Source organism: Pelophylax lessonae, assembly GCF_965119305.1.
Source record: "Pelophylax lessonae genome assembly, chromosome: 1".
NCBI lineage: Eukaryota > Metazoa > Chordata > Amphibia > Anura > Ranidae > Pelophylax > Pelophylax lessonae.
In genome coordinates, this window is record NC_138768.1 from 31331302 (window position 1) to 31353407 (window position 22106).

The 22106-nt window shown below is 42.9% G+C and overlaps 1 protein-coding gene across 1 annotated transcript in view; it reads right to left on the reverse strand.

Moving 5' to 3' along the window:
• The window catches only part of LOC309567716 (vomeronasal type-2 receptor 26-like), a gene marked incomplete at both ends in the record, with an annotated part of 95849 nt that overhangs the window by 17292 nt on the left and 56451 nt on the right, over nt 1-22106 (reverse strand). Inside the window, one exon of the mRNA XM_082273159.1 lies at nt 17912-18694. Within this exon, the coding sequence (XP_082129285.1) occupies nt 17912-18694 (783 nt within the window). The remainder of the gene's footprint in view (nt 1-17911; nt 18695-22106) is intronic.

The window sequence follows — 22106 nt, forward strand, 5'->3', positions numbered from 1 at the left end:
AAGTATGAGATGAACCCCAAAAACTTGGAAAGGGGGATCTCACACGTACCAACACAGACTATCCCCCAATTTAACTGATCCCCAAAGGTTTTTGATTAAATAGCGGAATAGAAAATATGATCAAAAAAAGTGTATGTATATCACACGTACACAACCACACTAGGCCCCAATTACTATTGTTTGTACCCCTAAAAGGCTGGATGAGGAGTAGGGGGAGTATGGAACAGGCAGCACCCTCAAATCTTCAGAAGTATGAGATGAACCCCAAAAACTTGGAAAGGGGGATCTCACACGTACCAACACAGACTATCCCCCAATTTAACTGATCCCCAAAGGTTTTGGATTAAATAGCGGAATAGAAAATATGATCAAAAAAAGTGTATGTATATCACACGTACACAACCACACTAGGCCCCAATTACTATTGTTTGTACCCCTAAAAGGCTGGATGAGGAGTAGGGGGAGTATGGAACAGGCAGCACCCTCAAATCTTCAGAAGTATGAGATGAACCCCAAAAACTTGGAAAGGGGGATCTCACACGTACCAACACAGACTATCCCCCAATTTAACTGATCCCCAAAGGTTTTCAATTAAATAGCGGAATAGAAAATATGATCAAAAAAAGTGTATGTATATCACACGTACACAACCACACTAGGCCCCAATTACTATTGTTTGTACCCCTAAAAGGCTGGATGAGGAGTAGGGGGAGTATGGAACAGGCAGCACCCTCAAATCTTCAGAAGTATGAGATGAACCCCAAAAACTTGGAAAGGTGGATCTCACACGTACCAACACAGACTATCCCCCAATTTAACTGATCCCCAAAGGTTTTTGATTAAATAGCGGAATAGAAAATATGATCAAAAAAAGTGTATGTATATCACACGTACACAACCACACTAGGCCCCAATTACTATTGTTTGTACCCCTAAAAGGCTGGATGAGGAGTAGGGGGAGTATGGAACAGGCAGCACCCTCAAATCTTCAGAAGTATGAGATGAACCCCAAAAACTTGGAAAGGTGGATCTCACACGTACCAACACAGACTATCCCCCAATTTAACTGATCCCCAAAGGTTTTTGATTAAATAGCGGAATAGAAAATATGATCAAAAAAAGTGTATGTATATCACACGTACACAACCACACTAGGCCCCAATTACTATTGTTTGTACCCCTAAAAGGCTGGATGAGGAGTAGGGGGAGTATGGAACAGGCAGCACCCTCAAATCTTCAGAAGTATGAGATGAACCCCAAAAACTTGGAAAGGTGGATCTCACACGTACCAACACAGACTATCCCCCAATTTAACTGATCCCCAAAGGTTTTCGATTAAATAGCGGAATAGAAAATATGATCAAAAAAAGTGTATGTATATCACATGTACACAACCACACTAGGCCCCAATTACTATTGTTTGTACCCCTAAAAGGCTGGATGAGGAGTAGGGGGAGTATGGAACAGGCAGCACCCTCAAATCTTCAGAAGTATGAGATGAACCCCAAAAACTTGAAAAGGGGGATCTCACACGTACCAACACAGACTATCCCCCAATTTAACTGATCCCCAAAGGTTTTTGATTAAATAGCGGAATAGAAAATATGATCAAAAAAAGTGTATGTATATCACACGTACACAACCACACTAGGCCCCAATTACTATTGTTTGTACCCCTAAAAGGCTGGATGAGGAGTAGGGGGAGTATGGAACAGGCAGCACCCTCAAATCTTCAGAAGTATGAGATGAACCCCAAAAACTTGGAAAGGGGGATCTCACACGTACCAACACAGACTATCCCCCAATTTAACTGATCCCCAAAGGTTTTCGATTAAATAGCGGAATAGAAAATATGATCAAAAAAAGTGTATGTATATCACACGTACACAACCACACTAGGCCCCAATTACTATTGTTTGTACCCCTAAAAGGCTGGATGAGGAGTAGGGGGAGTATGGAACAGGCAGCACCCTCAAATCTTCAGAAGTATGAGATGAACCCCAAAAACTTGGAAAGGGGGATCTCACACGTACCAACACAGACTATCCCCCAATTTAACTGATCCCCAAAGGTTTTCAATTAAATAGCGGAATAGAAAATATGATCAAAAAAAGTGTATGTATATCACACGTACACAACCACACTAGGCCCCAATTACTATTGTTTGTACCCCTAAAAGGCTGGATGAGGAGTAGGGGGAGTATGGAACAGGCAGCACCCTCAAATCTTCAGAAGTATGAGATGAACCCCAAAAACTTGGAAAGGTGGATCTCACACGTACCAACACAGACTATCCCCCAATTTAACTGATCCCCAAAGGTTTTTGATTAAATAGCGGAATAGAAAATATGATCAAAAAAAGTGTATGTATATCACACGTACACAACCACACTAGGCCCCAATTACTATTGTTTGTACCCCTAAAAGGCTGGATGAGGAGTAGGGGGAGTATGGAACAGGCAGCACCCTCAAATCTTCAGAAGTATGAGATGAACCCCAAAAACTTGGAAAGGTGGATCTCACACGTACCAACACAGACTATCCCCCAATTTAACTGATCCCCAAAGGTTTTCGATTAAATAGCGGAATAGAAAATATGATCAAAAAAAGTGTATGTATATCACATGTACACAACCACACTAGGCCCCAATTACTATTGTTTGTACCCCTAAAAGGCTGGATGAGGAGTAGGGGGAGTATGGAACAGGCAGCACCCTCAAATCTTCAGAAGTATGAGATGAACCCCAAAAACTTGGAAAGGGGGATCTCACACGTACCAACACAGACTATCCCCCAATTTAACTGATCCCCAAAGGTTTTTGATTAAATAGCGGAATAGAAAATATGATCAAAAAAAGTGTATGTATATCACACGTACACAACCACACTAGGCCCCAATTACTATTGTTTGTACCCCTAAAAGGCTGGATGAGGAGTAGGGGGAGTATGGAACAGGCAGCACCCTCAAATCTTCAGAAGTATGAGATGAACCCCAAAAACTTGGAAAGGGGGATCTCACACGTACCAACACAGACTATCCCCCAATTTAACTGATCCCCAAAGGTTTTCGATTAAATAGCGGAATAGAAAATATGATCAAAAAAAGTGTATGTATATCACACGTACACAACCACACTAGGCCCCAATTACTATTGTTTGTACCCCTAAAAGGCTGGATGAGGAGTAGGGGGAGTATGGAACAGGCAGCACCCTCAAATCTTCAGAAGTATGAGATGAACCCCAAAAACTTGGAAAGGGGGATCTCACACGTACCAACACAGACTATCCCCCAATTTAACTGATCCCCAAAGCTTTTCAATTAAATAGCGGAATAGAAAATATGATCAAAAAAAGTGTATGTATATCACACGTACACAACCACACTAGGCCCCAATTACTATTGTTTGTACCCCTAAAAGGCTGGATGAGGAGTAGGGGGAGTATGGAACAGGCAGCACCCTCAAATCTTCAGAAGTATGAGATGAACCCCAAAAACTTGGAAAGGTGGATCTCACACGTACCAACACAGACTATCCCCCAATTTAACTGATCCCCAAAGGTTTTTGATTAAATAGCGGAATAGAAAATATGATCAAAAAAAGTGTATGTATATCACACGTACACAACCACACTAGGCCCCAATTACTATTGTTTGTACCCCTAAAAGGCTGGATGAGGAGTAGGGGGAGTATGGAACAGGCAGCACCCTCAAATCTTCAGAAGTATGAGATGAACCCCAAAAACTTGGAAAGGTGGATCTCACACGTACCAACACAGACTATCCCCCAATTTAACTGATCCCCAAAGGTTTTTGATTAAATAGCGGAATAGAAAATATGATCAAAAAAAGTGTATGTATATCACACGTACACAACCACACTAGGCCCCAATTACTATTGTTTGTACCCCTAAAAGGCTGGATGAGGAGTAGGGGGAGTATGGAACAGGCAGCACCCTCAAATCTTCAGAAGTATGAGATGAACCCCAAAAACCCCAAATATCATTCAGCTCTGCTGCAGGCCACAACTTAATTTTTGATAACCCAAGGCTGTATATTGAATAGTGGAATATAAAAAAAGTGTATGATTTTTGAAACCACTCAATATTAGCACATGTGAACTGAACACAGCAGTGTATGATCAGTCACTCAGCACAGCACAGCTGAAGGAAAAATGCTGCACAGAGTGCCTGATAGAAAAATACTTTTCTCCCTCCTCCTCAGTGGGCAAAAAAGATTGTGTTCACTGCACCCCAAAAAGATTGTGTTCACTGCACCCCGAATATACAGTAAAGTTTTCGCGTCCGTGTTCGGGTAAAAAAAATCCAATTATTCGGTACGAACACGAATAATACAGTCCGTGTTCGCTCAACCCTAGTCATTATACATTTTTTTTTTTTTTTTTTTACATATTCACTATTCAGTTTTTCTGGCACAGCAGCTGTTTGTTTATAAAAATGTTTGTTTTGAGTAGATTTGAATGTATCTGAATTTCCTAATGAAATTTTTTTGAAATTCGTTTAGTTTCGTATATTCGTTTTCGAATGAATTCCAATTTTTGATATTGATTCAAATATATATATATACTGAACAAAATTATAAGCGCAACACTTTTGTTTTTGCCGCCATTTTTCAAGAGCTGAACTCAAAGGTCTAAGACTTTTTCTATGTACACAAAAGGCCTATTTCTCTCAAATTTTGTCCACAAATCTGTCTAAATCTGTGTTAGGAAGCACTACTGCTTTGTCGAGATAATCCATCCACCTCACAGGTGTGGCATATCAAGATGCTGATTAGACAGCATGATTATTGCACAGGTGTACCTTAGGCTGGCCACAATAAAAGGCCACTCTAAAATGTGCAGTTTTACTGTATTGGGGGGGGGTGTCAGAAAACCAGTCAGTGTCTGGTGTGACCACCATTTGCCTCACACAGTGCAACACATCTCCTTGGCATAGAGTTGGTTGTGGCCTGTGGAATGTTGGTCCACTCCTCTTCAATGGCTGTGCGAAGTTGCTGGATATTGGCAGGATCTGGGACACACTGTCGTATACGCCAATCCAGAGCATCCCAAACATGCTCAATGGGTGACATGTCCGGTGAATATGCTGGCCATTGTTGCCTTAGGAGAGTTTATGTGTAATCTCTATTAGCAACTATAAATAGATATGTGTGTGTGTATGTATATACTGTATATTAGAGATCAACCGATTATCGGCAAAGCCGATATATCAAGGGCCGATGTGGACTTTCCCTGATATATCGGAATCGGCTTTTTATTTACCGATATTGCTGATATTTTCGTGACGTCATTCCATATATTGCGCTCATACGTTCTTCCTTCTAACACCGCCTCCCATGCCTGTGCGGCCCATACGTGATGCCATTTGACCACTCGCACTGCACTTAAGACTGCCTCCCACAGCTTCGTGTTACAGCCAGCTGCAATCTGGTCCGGTCACGCTGCCAGCCATCCATCCATCCACCCACAGGCCCTGGCCTCAGCCACCCACCACAACAGGATGCCAGCCCAGTGAGCAAGCAACCAGCTACCCAGATGACACCAAGCCAGCCACCCGCCACCTTGACCAGTGTTCCAGCAAGCCAGCAGCAGCTACTCACCACAACAGGCCAGGGTGTGTGAGTGAGTGACACCAAGCCAGTCACCCACACAACAACAGGGTGACCCCAAGCCAGCCCCCACCACAGTGTTCAAGCAAGCCAGCCACCCACCACAGTGATCCTGCAAGCCAGCCACCCGCCCACCCACCACAGTGTTCCTGCAAGCCAAACACCCACCACAGTGTTCCTTCCTGCAAACCAGCCACCCATAAGAGCCTGACACCAATCCAGCCAGCCACCACAGTGTTCCTGCAAGCCAGCCACCCATAAGAGGGTGACAACAATCCAGCCAGCCACCACAGTGTTCCTGCAAGCCAGCCACCCATAAGAGACTGACACCAAGCAAGCCAACCAGGCACCACAGATACTGTTCCTGCAAGCCAACCAGCCAGCCACCACAGTGTTCCTGAAAGCCAGCCACCCATAAGAGGGTGAAACCAATCCAGCCAGCCACCACAGTGTTCCTGCAAGCCAGCCACCCATAACAGGCTGACACCAAGCAAGCCAACCAGGCACCACAGAGACTGTTCTTGCAAGCCAGCCACCCACCACAGTGTTCCTGCAAGCCAGCCACCCACCACAGTGTTCCTGCAAGCCAGCCACCCATAAGAGGGTTACACCAATCCAGCCACCCACCACAGTGTTCCTGCAAGCCAGCTACCCATAAGAGGGTTACACCAATCCAGCAAACCACCACAGTGTTCCTGCAAGCCAGCCACCCATGAGAGGGTGACACCAATCCAGCCAGCCACCACAGTGTTCGTGCAAGCCAGTCACCCATAACAGGGTGACACCAATCCAGCCAGCCACCACAGTGTTCGTGCAAGCCAGTCACCCATAACAGGGTGACACCAATCCAGCCAGTCACCACAGTGTTCCTGAAAGCCAGCCACCCATGAGAGGGTGACACCAATCCAGCCAGCCACCACAGTGTTCCTGCAAGCCAGCCACCCATAACAGGGTGACACCTCACCAAGCCATTTAACCAGCCACCACAGACTGTTCCTGAAAGCCAGCAACCAATAACAAGGTTACACCATTCACCAAGCCAGTCACTCATACATAACAGGGTGACACCACCAAGCCAGCCAACCAGCCACCACACCGCAGACTGTTTCTGAAAGCCAGCCACCAATAACAAGGTGACACCAGTCACCAAGCCAGTCAGCCACCCATAACAGGGTGACACTTTGGGCACAATTTGGACATTTTCACTTAGGGTTGTACTCACTTTTGTTGCCAGCAGTTTAGACATTAATGGCTGTGTGCTGAGATATTTTGAGGGGACAGCAAATATACACTGTTATTCAAGCTGTACACTCACTACTTTACGTTGTAGCAAAGTGTTATATCTTCAATGTTGTCACATAAAAAGATAAAATAAAATATTTACAAAAATGTGAGGGGTGTACTCACTTTTGTGAGATACTGTATTTATATACTTATGAGATATTAGATTTTGGTTTAAACTAATAGTTGATATAATTTAAATGTACCCATTTGTGTAAACCCAGTCTGCAGGCGTTAGTAATTAATTTACCAAGTCCTTTTGAAGTGCAGGAATGTTAGGTTGGGCTAAGCATGTGTGTTTGTCCCAACAGATGTCTGCTATTTATCCTTCATAAATTTTTATGCAAGAAAGGACAACACCTTAATTAAGTTCCTTTTCGCAGACTTTACAGGACCGAGGTAAAATTTTACTCCAGATCATTACACTTCTTTCATTATCTCTGTCTCCACTTCAAAGTTGCTCTCTTTAGTTATGCAATGAAGGGGGTTGTCTGTTCAGGAATGGACAATTTTCTCAGGAGATGACCTGGCAATATTAATTCCCCCCCCTCCCCCAGAGAGGAGGTGCTATTGAGGGGCTGGGCTATGATAGATATAGGGGATGGGGAAATTGTCTAATCCTGCATGAGATACGGCCGGAGGGAGGAGAGGCCCTAGGGAAGTCTATGAGAGTTAGGTATATATTAGTTAAGTCTTGGAAGAGAGAAGTCTCTGAAACAGTAGACTAGAAGGAAGCTCTCATGAGCATGGTAACTATGGAATATACCTCATGTACTTATATCTAAATGCCTGTCCCAGTGTTGTCTGTCTTGCTGTCTGTATCTTCATGTTTTGAGTATCATACTCTGTATTTGTTCCTTTAACCTATAATTGTCTTCCTTTTCTGTATTGCAGATAGATTGCTGTGTATTAGTTTAGGCCGCCTTGCGAGTTACCAATAAATCTCTGTTGTTGTGTTAAAGCTTTCACATATGGTCAAAGAACTCTCATTTAACCCAAACCATATCTGAGATACATGAAATCTCAAAATATAAATTATGAGTAACACCATTCAAGAACTGGGATGTTTTCAGCTTCCAGGAATTGTGTATAGATCCTTGCCTCATGGGGCCATGCATTATCATGCTGCAACAAGAGGTTATGTTCGATGATGAATGGCACAACAATGGGTCTCAGGATCTCATCACAGTACCCCTGTGCAATCAAAATCCCATCAATAAAATACACCTGTGTTCGTTGTCCATAACATACGCCTCCCCACACCATAACCCCACCGCTATCATGGGCCACTCCATTCACAACGTTGACATTGGCAAACCGCTCACCCACACGATGCTATACAAGCTGTCTGCCATCTGCACTGTCCAGGGAAAACCGGGATTCATCCGTGAAGAGAACACCTCTCCAAAGTGCCAGACACCATCAAATGTGAGCATTTGCCCACTCAAGTCAGTTACGACGACGAACTGCAGTCAGGTCGAGTCCCCGATGAGGACGACGAGCATGCAGATGAGCTTCCCTGAGACTGTTTTGACAGTTTGTGCAGAAATTCTTTGGTTATGCAAACCAATTGTTGCAGCAGCTGTCCGGGTGGCTGGTCTCAGATGATTTTGGAGGTGAAGATGCTGGATGTGAAGGTCCTGGGCTGGTGTGGTTACAGGTGGTCTGCGGTTGTGAGGCCGGTTGGATGTGCTTCCAAATTCTCTGGAACGCCTTTGGAGACAGCTTATGATAGAGAAATTAACATTCAATTGATGGGCAACAGCTCTGGTAGACATTCCTGCAGCCAGCATTGCCAATTGCACGCTCCCTAAAAACTTGTGACATCTGTGGCATTGTGCTGTGTGATAAAACTGCACATTTTAGAGTGGCCTTTTATTGTGGCCAGCCTAAGGCACACCTGTGCAATAATCATGCTGTCTAATCATCATCTTGATATGCCACCCCTGTGAGGTGGATGGATTATCCCGACAAAGGAGAAGTGCTCACTAACACGGATTTAGACAGATTTGTGAACAATATTTGAGAGAAATAGGCCTTTGTGTACATAGAAAAAGTCTTAGATCTTTGAGTTCAGCTCATGAAAAATGGGGGCAAAAACAAAAGTGTTACGTTCATAATTTTGTTCAGTGTATATATATATATATATATATATATATATATATATATATATATATATATATATATATATATATATATATAGACTGGTGACAGAAGTATAGTTGTCTCCTTGTTTTTATCTTACATGCACTATACCAGATAATTAAGTCTGTGATATGGTGTGGGTGTGTAGTAGTCACCTTAATGAATGTTAGAAGAAGAACCTGTTTATTGCTTTAGAGTTTATATACACCTCCTGTTATTTTAGCTAACCCTGTCCCTTCTGGTCTGGGTTCCTGTATTTCATTTTAGCTTAGGGCTCAAAAGCCAGCATAGGCTAGATCTCAGTTTAGCATCCGATGGCATTTTCTGGTGATTAAAGGTCTGATAGCACGACAGATTCAAATTTACTATGGACTGAGGTGCAGAGTAGTTAGGCTGACTCTGAGTTGAAGTGCCACATAATGATTTTTGTTGAAGAAAACCTCCATTCCAGGCTGGTTGGACAACGGCTAAAGGGTCTACTAATCACCACAGATCTTGTCTTCAGGTCTCAGACAAAAAGATGGATGCACCATCATGATTATCCTCAGAGGCCCCTAAAACTGGACTTTGCATAAACATTCATCTGGAGGTAGCTCTATTAATATATATATATACCCAGGTATATTTTAACAATTCCATCAGGACTCTTGTTGGGACCTTTGCTTATAATACCTGTTTGTACATTGGATGTATGTACTATTAATATTATGTTCTTATAATTAGATTGTATTATTTCCATACTGGTGTGTATCTATAGACTTATGGTTAATGTTATTTGCTGGTTGCAGTACTTCTGTGGCTCCCAATGACTTTGTTTAGATTAGTGATTCATTTCCCTGGAAGGGAATATCCCAATCCCATTCTTCCACTTAGCGAAGGGTCTGGTTCTCTTATTTAGCTACAGGTTTAGTGCAATGTTCAGTTTGCGAAGGGCCATTTCTCGTAACCCCCCTACCCCAAAGAGGTCTACACATTTCTTATTCTTGTGAACATGTGCTCAATATCTTTAATGTCAGCTGCTAAAATGGTAAACAAGAAAAGATTATAAATAGATATCAGTGCATCATACTGGACAGATGTTGATCTGGATTGCCATGTTTCATACAGTTGCCAGCACAGTGGATTTTATAAAGTTTCTCCTTTGCACACATATTCTAATGGTTAAAGTAGAACTATAGGAAAAACTTATTTTTTTCTTTAGCGCAAGGGATTGTTATAACCCCTGTCAGATTTTTTTTTTTTCTCCATCCGTGTCCAATTGTGGAGATTTCGCTTCACATCCTTTCCCATAGCCAAACAGGAAGTGAGAGGAAATGTCTGCAAATTAAAGTTATTCCTTCGGGGACCAAAGTAATTCCTCGGGGACCCCGAGGTCACCAAAATTAGTGTCCCCATTGGAATATTTCTTCTCTATTACTTTTCTGGGACATCCCACAATTTGGGATTTTCTTTTACTTTCACTTTTAATGATAATGGTAAACAGGACAATATATAGGCTGTATCTTCTTAATGGGGGCACAGACAGCAATAAAAACTGACTGGGATTCTTAATCCCCCTCCACTCTATCCAAAACGTTTAAAAAAGCTTTTCCTTTAGTTATACTTTAAAAATTACTGGCCAAATATTAGCATATAATCTTTCATTTCACATTACTCTGATTTCTACACAAATTTATGGATAGGATTGAAGCACAGTTACCTCTATAACCATGTATTTATTGTACAAAGATATGGTTTAATGACTGCTCTGTGAATGATTCTTAAATGTTGCTTTCTATGTAAAATAAAAAATGTGTGTATATATATATATATATATATATATATATATATATATATATATATATATATAAGTATGATACTGTATGTGTAAAGACATGAGCAGATACTTCCATAAATGTCCCCTAAAAGTTTTGATAAAGAAGTATAATTCTCATGTATTTTACTAATGATTTCATGGCATTGCAGTGTTTATAAGAAAATATTATGTAGCACCCTCCTAGGTAGATGCTAGAGAGAGAGTATAGTTTTGGGTCTTTATGATTACCAGAGAGATTACCAGGTGAATTTATGTTGCTCTCTGCCTACCAGAGAACAGGATCCATTAGCAAGGTCTGCTCGTGGTGCTCAGGTGAAGATCAGCTTATCTGAAATATTTCACACTGGTCCAATAGCGAGACATATTGGACAGTGGGAGGAAACATGACAAGTAAGTGCACAGGCATTTGTTACAGCCCTGGTGATTGGCAGAGGAACTTTCCTCTGTGCATTCTGGGATACTGTATAAATGCCAAGGGAACACGTGCTTAGGGTATTTCAACTGAAGACTGGGATCCCACAGGGAGGGGGAAGCTGCCCCTCCTCTGTAGAAGCTGCCATGTAGCCTCAGGTGGTCAACCTGAGAGCCTGAGAGTTAGAGAAGAGATGAACCCAGAGGTCCTGCAGAGCTGACTGGAAGGGAGACACTGGAAAGGATCTGATTCTGCCCACAGTGAGTACAGATCTGTCTCGTGGGGCCTGTCTTGAGAGGACCACCCCTTTTGCCAGATGAGTCAGTGGAAGGGTGTCAGTCAAGGGGATGCCAGAGGGTATCCTGAAGATAATGTAGTTGCATCAAGTCTATTGCTAAAGAGAGCAAAAAGGACTTAGTTCTACCATCCAAGTGGCAGTATGGTTAAAGCAGCATTTCTGCTTCCACAAATAACCTGGTGCGGCCTAGTGAGAGTTGTCCTTATCTACTGTAAATAGTTCTATTTGGAGTATCCCACTCTTCCCTTTTCCCATCCAAGTTCCACAATAAATATAAAACGCAAATCCCCTGGACTGTTTATTGAGTAACGAGCAACTGGGAGTATAGTGACTGTCTGCAGGTAATCAGAGGGAGACTCAAGAAGTCCTCACACAGCAAGCCCTACGGGGACAATTCTAAAGCTAGGTTGTTGGTATAATAACTTATGTATCTCATTAGAATGATTTTGAAGAAAGATGTTATTATAACGCATGGCTCTTCTATGGATTTTTGAAAAGCCTTTTTATGTGCAACATGGAGACAATTAATCCTCTTGTTTTGCAATAAGGGGTTTGTCACTCTAGAGCAACATTTCTCAACCGGTGTGATGTGAAAGAGTCCCCAGGTGTGCCGCGGCAAAATGACCCCAACTTAGGCAGCTATTTGATCAACAAACTTCTGTTGGCTACTCGGTTAAGCCTTGTTGTTACAGTGATGCCGGTCCGCTATCTAAAGCTCACTTCCCACTGCCACAGGCATTTAGGAAGCTATGCCGGCCTCCTGACTATGTCTTGACACCATTGGTTGCTAGGGGCGGGTCATATACGTACGCACAGCTTTCTTAGATGTTCAAGCTGTGGGTCCCGGGAGACGATGGCTGACGCGCTTTTCCCCGAGGGTAGGTGAAGCACAGCGTGAGAAGAGGAAGAAGAACAGGGAGGAGGCTCTTCAGTGGCCGCATATTAGCTCCTCTGAGCTCTGTAAGGTACAGAAATTGTACCTGTAATTTACCTGCATGTATTTGTAATAGATTTATGTGCAGGCATGGTGATTGCTTTTTTTTTTTTTTTCATGTAATATAAATATACATAAGATATGTGAGTTATTATTGGTAATGGTAACTATACTTCTTTAATGGTAACTGCACTCCTTTTTATTTTGTTTTCTGCTTGCACATTACTCTGCTGCAATTTGGTTGCAGCGAAGGTGTAGCACAGGGTACCCGCGGCTTTCATGTGCGTTACCTGCGGTTTCCAATAGACTTCGATTATGTCCCTCACTTTTGGTGTGCTTTCAGAAAATACGCCAAAATGTAGGACATAATAGAAGTTCATGAGAAACCACAGGTAACGCTCATGAAAACCGCAGGTACTCTGCGCTACACCTGCACTGCGGCCAAACTGCAGTAAGTCAATATGAAAGTGCTCTAATTGTAACAAGTGTTATGAAGATTATTTTTCCTCTTCAATACGTAAATATACGTTGTGGCTTTGAAATGATTTACCTTGGGTTATCAGCCATAACCTCGGTATTGATTTTTTACAGTCGAGGGATGGCCTTCTCATGAAAGCATTCCAAACGGATTATGAGCAACTGGAATGCTTTCAGAAGCGGTGGGAGGGGATGCCCCCTCCCCACCGGCTCACCCGAGAAACAATCCAATGGTGCGGCTGGGTAGTCCCAGAGGCGATGAAAGAGTACATCCTCTTTGATTGCCTCTATGAACTTGGAGGACAGGAGCAAAGTCATGACGTCCCTTCTGGTCCATGATGCATTTTTGGTTGGTGTGCCTCGAGATTCTGCCAGATTTTAAAGGGTGCCTTGGTTGAAAAAAGGTTGAAAAACACTGATCTAAAGGACTGTTATGCTGATAAGTTGTTCCAAGATAACAGAAATAAATGTCTCTTATAGTGAACAACAAGGTTGATTTACTAAAGATACAAATAGACTGTGCAAGTTGAAGAGTACAGTTGCACTCTACAAGTGCCTTTGCACCAGAGCTTAGTAATTGAGGTAAAGCTTCACTTTGCAAAGAATACCCAATCAGGAATGCTCAACCACATGCAAGGAAAATTAAAAAAAACACATTTTTGCTTGCAGATGATTGGATGATGGAAGTCAGCGGAGCTTTTAGTCATTTACTAAGCTCTGGTGCAACTACTCTTGCAGAGTGCAAAGTCTATTTGCCTTTAGTAAATCTAACCCAATATGTTGCTTGTGCAAATTCTTAAGCGTATGCTTACAGTGCCTGGCGAAAGTATTCGGCCCCCTTGAACTTTGTGACCTTTTGCCACATTTCAGGCTTCAAACATAAAGATATAAAACTGTCATTTTTTTTGTGAAGAATCAACAAGAAGTGGGACAAAATCATGAAGTGGAACGAAATTTATTGGATATTTCAAACTTTTTAAAAAAATAAAAAACTGAAAAATTGGGCGTGCAAAATTATTCAGCCCCCTTAAGTTAATACTTTGTAGCGCCACCTTTTGCTGTGATTACAGCTGTAAGTTGCTTGGGGTATGTCTCTATCAGTTTTGCACATCGAGAGACTGACATTTTTGTCCATTCCTCCTTGCAAAACAGCTCAAGCTCAGTGAGGTTGGATGGAGAGCGTTTGTGAACAGCAGTTTTCAGTTCTTTCCACAAATTCTCGATTGGATTCAGGTCTGGACTTTGACTTGGCCATTCTAACACCTGGATATGTTTATTTTTGAACCATTCCATTGTAGATTTTGCTTTATGTTTTGGATCATTGTCTTGTTGGAAGACAAATCTCCGTCCCAGTCTCAGGTCTTTTGCAGACTCCATCAGGTTTTCTTCCAGAATGGTCCTGTATTTAGCTCCATCCATCTTTCCATCAATTTTAACCATTTTCCGTGTCCCTGCTGAAGAAAAGCAGGCCCAAACCATGATGCTGCCACCACCATGTTTGACAGTGGGGATGGTGTGTTCAGGGTGATGAGCTGTGTTGCTTTTACACCCAACATAACATTTTGCATTGTTGCCAAAAAGTTTGATTTTGGTTTCATCTGACCAGAGCACCTTCTTCCACATGTTTGGTGTCTCCCAGGTGGCTTGCGGCAAAATTTAAACTGCACTTTTTATGGATAGCTTTAAGAAATGGCTTTCTTCTTGCCACTCTTCCATAAAGGCCAGATTTGTGCAGTATACGACTGATTGTTGTCCTATGGACAGAGTCTCCCACCTCAGCTGTAGATCTCTGCAGTTCATCCAGAGTGATCATGGGCCTTTTGGCTGCATCTCTGATCAGTCTTCTCCTTGTATGAGCTGAAAGTTTAGAGGGACGGCCAGGTCTTCGTAGATTTGCAGTGGTCTGATATTCCTTCCATTTCAATATTATCGCTTGCACAGTGCTCCTTGGGATGTTTAAAACTTGGGAAATATTTTTGTATCCAAATCCGGCTTTAAACTTCTCCACAACAGTATCTCGGACCTGCCTGGTGCGTTCCTTGTTCTTCATGATGCTCTCTGCCCTTTAAACGGACCTCTGAGACTATCACAGTGCAGGTGCATTTATACGGAGACTTGATTACACACTGGTGGATTCTATCTATCATCATTAGTCATTTAGGTCAACATTGGATCATTTAGGGATCCTCACTGGAGAGAGTTTGCTGCACTGAAAGTAAAGGGGATGAATAATTTTGCACGCCCAATTTTTCTGTTTTTTTTTTGTTAACAAAGTTTGAAATATCCAATAAATTTCGTTCCACTTCATGATTGTGTCCCACTTGTTGTTGATTCTTCACAAAAAATTACAGTTTTATATCTTTATGTTTGAAGCCTGAAATGTGGCAAAAGTTTGCAAAGTTCAAGGGGGCTGAATACTTTTGCAAGGCACTGTATGTTATGGGAGGACCCTACGTGGCAGCCAGCCAGAATTGGAGCATCAAAGCCTCCATGTTAGACCTGAAGATCACATTCTGGAAACTACTGTCATCTGGGATCCTCTAATCTTTTGTTTTCTGTATACAAGCATAGATGTATGTGCCAAACAGCATGGATGGAGGAATCTATACTACCAGCTATTATAATCAGACAGCTGTGGGTGCTGTAGCTGTCTGAATACAATAGTCGGCAGTATAGATTCAGTGTAGAAAAATATATGTATGTATCGATTCGCTAGCCTTACAGAAAGTTGAAGATTAGAAGAAAAGATTTAAAGATTGGAAGAAAAAAAGAGTTGAGGAGATCCCAGATGACAAAAGTTTTCAGAATGTGATCTTTTATCCTCCAGTTCTGACTATTCCACTTCCACAAAGGGAACTCCAAAACCTAAACATTTTACACATTAAGGCATATACTTAGGAAGTAGCAAGCCACTAAATACAAGAGACATTCATTTCTTTTAGGATGCAGTCACTGTTCGGCTTAAATTTTCCACTCACTTCCTTTGATTTTTATTGTGGTTTTTCAAGCTGGGTTATGCCGACAGGGCCACTCACAGCTTGAATTCCAGGCTATTCCTGCTCTGGTGTATGGCCAGCTTAACGCTTCTACTAAAAAGATTTGTTTTGTTGGTGTCCCTCAGTGAAGCTACTTTTCAGACATTGGACAGAGTGAGACCTGCACTTAGTGACATATGATGAAAATGATCTGTTTTCCCCATTCAGACATGAGGTCACAAAGTCTGGCAGATCGAAGTCTCAGAACAAATTCCACTTGAACCTCCGAGATATGGTCAAATGTCAAAAGCTGCAAAAAATATATATTTTCTTTCCTCATATCCTCTCCCCTGACTTTTCTTTCAAGATAAATAACACAATCATTAGTCCATCCCCTCATGTCAACATGCTAGGTGCAATCCTGGACTCTGATCTCTCCTTTTGACCCCACAGCCAATCGCTGTCTAAATCTTGTAGCCTTAACCTCCATAATATCTCCAAAATACACCCCTTCTTACCGATTCTAACTCACATAATCCTCTGGGCTTCCAAAATCCCCTGAGCTCTTGGACACACCCAGAGCATATAAATTCTAGCTCTGCCCTGCTTCCTTGGCTCAGAGAGTTGGGACAGAAGTGACTGGGCAAGTGAACTGTCACCATGTGCTGGGTTATCCCCTGTTAAGTCTGGTGTGTGGCCCACCAGCAGTGAGCACAAGAGCATGCAGCATCTATCTAAGCTCCAGTCACTGGAGAGGACTTTGTTACAGTCAGTTTGGAGAGGCTGTCCATGCAGTGGGGGGACCGTATCTTCAACCAACCAGAACCTCCTGGCTGAAGACAACAGCAGCCATGCCAGTGTGAAGCATTTGCCAGCTGCAGATGCACCCAGTCATTAGTGTTCCACAACCTTCCTTCATAAGGTGGACATGTGAGGGACATTGTCTTCTTTCTCAGAAGCTCCACTGAACCAGGAAACTTTCCTGTCATCAAGTGGCCATTTGTAGAATTGTTTTCATTTCTTAAATTCCTGTTTTCCCTACTGTTAATAATAATGTTCTATATTGCACTCCCCTGTTCATATAATATCCCCTATGCAATGTCATGTTGACCTCCATTGTTTAGCAAAGTAGAAATTGCATATCATCACTGGTCTGATCATTTGGCTGATGCCATTACACAACACGCCTAACCCTCCTGCATTGAATTGTATTGTAGCTATAGTTGTAACAGAACTGCAACCCACACTGTACTTGTTGACTTCCAACAGTATACGGCTTCCTCCCAGTCATGAACATAGATATCGGATTTTCCAGCTGCCCCCATACAAAGCTAGCTGACAACTTAACTTGTATTGTAATCTACTGCTTTATTGAACAACGCACACAGTTTATATACAGCATGAACACCCCCCTCCTGATCAGATTACCACACAGGTCAGGGGTTACCTGATTACATTATCATATGCAGATTAAATTGTATACAGAAATATAATTTACCTGAACTAATTATCTATCCACCTGGGCAGAAACAATATGTGAGTTCATTAACAATTACCAATGGGACAGACAGGCTTAACAGAATACACATCACACCTCAATACACAGACAATAGGAAAACCTGTCTCTGACATTGAAGTTCAATACACATTATCATAAGTGTAAACACAGAACCCATTTGAAGCAATCCAAACCATATTCTCAGTGTCCATTAAGTATCTGTCTTTCACTCCCAGTGACAGTGAGTCCTGTCACAGTAGTGTTTCCCTTTATTTTGTAAAGCACGGTGAAAACAGTTGACACTATATAAACCTTGTAGAATATTTATAATAAACTCCAAAACATTTGGTCAAAGTACTCTTAAATAAAAAAAAAAAATCTTCTCATGTTGATATTAAAAACTAAGCTAAAAATAATTGACAAATGTTTGCACTATACTGTTTTACCTGCTTAAATCTGTTAATATTAAAGTTATGATTAAACTTGTTGAAAAAATGTATAACTTCAGCCATAGCTTCTACTGCAATATACACCCGTACAGATTCTCCAGAAAGCATACTTAGGTCAATTTTTCGATGAAAGACTCTTAATAAACTCTCACTAAAAGTAGTAACATTTTGGAAATAAATGTCTTTTCCATTTGGAGTTGATGTTATATTGTAAAATGTAATGATCAGATCATCAATCACCAGCCCAGTTTGTGAATATTTTGACAATAGATTGTCATCAAACAGACTTTCATCTATAAGAATTTGTGGATCCAAAAACTCTAAAGACAAACTTGCCATAAAACCTAACAGAGCAGTTATTAACTTGATTTCACCTGAAGCCCAGCCTGGGGAAAGGATAAGCATATTGTCTCTAACGATTTGAATGTAACTATAAAGATATTCTATGGCATTGCTTGTGAAAGAACCACAAAGTATTAAAACGTTACAATGTACTTTACTAAGTGTGTCTTTCCACTGATTCACACTTGCAGAATTTGCAGTCATTTTTTTTTCAATAGCCACACAAATCTCCTGGGAAGCCAAATGTCTCTTCAGAATTTTTGCCTCATTCTCTCCGGTATCATCGTCTGATAAAAGTATTCCAACCCAATTCCAGCCAAAATATTTCACTAGTTTGGTAATTGCTATATAATGGACATAATCATTCTGAACGGTCCTGAAAACATGCGGGTAAAGGCGTCTGTCACCTAATGAGTAATCAGTGGCTCCATAGCTGATCTGAAAAGAGGAGGATTAACTATTAACTTTAAAAATAAAATGGCTAAATACAGTCTAGGATCAATAAAACAAAGAAGTTCAAAGTCTTACCATTTTTTTTATATTAAAATCAGTCAGAGCCTGAGTAGAAAAGCCTGCCCCTGCCAGCATGCTGTAGAGAAAAATTCTTGCTCTCTTGCTTGAAACAGTGGTCTACCTGCAGAGGTACAATACACCCCCTGTTGTGTCAGATCTAAAGCTCTACAATTAGCAAGGGTCAAAATTATTATTCAATATAGCTTGGACTTATCAGTGGGCATGTTGTATCTACTGTTTTCATACAGAAGACAGTTACCCTCCTCTATGGCAGGCTGGCAGGGGATAGGCTTTCCTACTCAGGTTAAATTATGCATAGCCAGAAAAACTATGCTAATTAGGAGACCTGACATTGACCTGACTTCACTTGTGATCTGCTTGCTCTGGATCACTGATTCTGATTAGCCAGAAAAAAACAGTTTACCGGCATTTTCAGAAATAGTTCAGCAAAGGATATTCTATAGGTTTCTCTAAGTACATGTGCATGAAGATGTACTTTATATTTATAATTTTAAAAGCTAACAGCATACTAAAAATGAATCAGAGAGCCTAGTAAAAGCGGCACAAGCTCCAATAGAGCTTTGTATTCATTCTGCATGAAGCCCAGTTAAAACCTTATCTTGTTGGCTCCATGTTGGCAGCATTGTGCAGACCTGGACAACTGCTCAATGCATTATTCAGTGGTCCAAGTCTCTGGCATACCCCCAGGGCAGTATTCCAATCAGCAGCACTCCTTAGGCAATGTGAGCTTTGCTGATTGAAGAACTTTCAAGTGGGGTATGGAATAGAGTCACAAAGGTGAGAATTGTTAATATATGTATTTTAGAGGCATATGGAAAACTATAAATACCATTATCTTTAGTGTCAAATAGAATTATTATTGTACCGTATGCATAGAGGCAAATATTTGCCACCCTAGGATGCAAGTTGTGTTGGGACTACAAACCCCCCCCCCCCCCTACTCGTTGCACAGTGCAATATAAGCCCTGACTGGGCAAAGCTTTGCCCCATAAGGGTGCAGTGAATTGCTGGTTGTTAAGGAGCAGGGGCAGGAAGCTGGTCGTGACCTCCTTAACAACCGGTGAGTCATAAGCTGTCAATGGGCTTTCCCGCTGACAGCTGAATAATAATAAACATTGCCGGCAATAAAAAAGGTGAAAAGAAAATGGCGTAGGGGTCTCCCCCAATCCATACTAGCATACTAGGACCTTTATACAAGCATGAAATCCAGGAAGGGGGGGGGGGTTGAGCGAGCATCCCCCCTCCTGAATTATACCAGGCCTCATGCTCTCAACATGGGTGGTGCTTCGGGGCACCCACCCCAAAGCACCTTGTCCCCATGTTGATGGGGACAAGGGCCTCTTCACGACAACCCTGGACGGTGGTTGTGGGGGTCTGTGGGGGGTTGGGGATTATTGAAATATGGAAGTCCCCTTTAACAAGGGGGCACCCAGATTCCGCCCCTCCATGTGAATGAGTATGGGGTACTATGTACCCCTACCCATTCAGCAAGAAAGTGTCAAAAAGTAATAAAAATACAGAGACTGTTTTTACAATTCTTTAATTGAAAAATAAAAAAAAACAATGTCCTCTAATGTAGATCCATCATCAATTGCAACACCGCCACCACCGCCGACCTGAAAAAAGAAAGAAAAAAAGCTCTGCCGTCAAAGAAGGCTAATTGCCTACTGCCTGTTCTGTTTGACAGTTCTTATATAGGAAAGGGGTGGAGACACCTGGCGACGTCACCTGGTGGCATCGCTCCCTTTGTAATGTCACCAAGCAATTGTCAAATGGCAAGCCAGGCATTCAGCGGTTTCCCTTAGTTGACGGCGGGGCCAGAGGCGGCTCTCTAATTAGGCAAATTAGGCGGTCGCCTAAGGCCTCGCGCTCCCAGGGGCCTCGCAGCCGCCTAATTTGCCTGATGTGTGTGTGGCAGTAATAGGAAATATACACCGGTCCGTGTCCCTAGGGCCGTCTTTAGCGCAGTGCAAAAGCCTGCGGTGCCCGCAACTAGTTTTCCCTGGCAAGAGATGGGCTGACCTCTTGTGCACTGAGCACTGCCCACTGTCCCAGGGTCAGTGGGTGGCTCCATGTACTCCCCTCCCCCGGCTCTCCTGCCCTTTGCCAAGCTTCGTGGATAATGCACACAGCAGCCGAGCAACTCCCTTATCTACTCTCCCGGAGGGACCTGCTAGAGCTGGCACCACCCCCTGGCAATCATCGAGGAGCCAGTCAGCTGGATCCTAAAGGTACTGCATGACTGTCCTGCCCGACACTGACAGTGACCGCTTCCTGTGACAGCCGCCTACCTTCCATCCCATCCCCTGTCATCTTCATCCCCCCCTGTACCCTTCTGCCAGCTTCCTTCAATCTCATCCAATCCCCTGTCATCTTCATCCCCCCTGTACCCTTCTGCCAGCTTCCTTGCACCCCTGTCCCCTCCCGGGCATCTTCATCCCCCTTTCACCCCTCTGCCAGCTTCCTTCTACCCCTGTACCCCCTGTCATCATCATCCCCCCTGTACCACTCTGCCAGCTTTCTACCATCCCACCCCCTTTCATCTTCACCCCCCCTGCACCCTTCTGCAAGCTTCCTAACACCCCACCCGTCATCTTCATCCCCCTGCACTCCTCTGCCGGCTTCCTTCCGCCCTTGTACCCCATGTCATCTTCATCCCCCCTTGTACCCCTCTGCCAGTTTCCTACCATCCCACCCTCTGTCATCCTCATCCCTCCTGTACCCCTCTGCCAGGTTCCTACCATCCCACCCTCTGTCATCCTCATCCCCCTGTACCCTTCTGCCAGCTTCCTTCCATCCTACCCCCGTCATCTTCATCCACCGGCACCCCTCTGCCAGCTTCCTTGCACCCCATCCCCTGTCATCTTCATCCCCCCTGCACCCCTCTGCAAGCTTCCTACCACCACACCCCTCTGTCATCTTCATCTCCCCTGTACCCCTCTGCCAGCTTCTTACCACCCCACCCCACCGTCAACCTTCTGCACCCCTCTGCCAACTTCCTATCATCCCACTGTCAACTTCCCCCCCCCTGCACCCCTCTGCCAGCTTCCTTCCACCCCACCCCCTGTCTTATTCACCCCCCCCCGTACCCCATTGTTATCAACATCCATTGCCAGCAGTTTAGACATTATTGGCTGTGTGTTGAGTTATTTTGAGGGGACAGCACATTTACACTGTTATACAAGCTGTACACTCACTACTTTACATTGTAGCAACGTGTCATTTCTTCAGTGTTGTCACATGAAAAGATATAATAAAATATTTACAAAAATGTCAGGGGTGTACTCACTTTTGTGAGATACTGTATACCCTATGT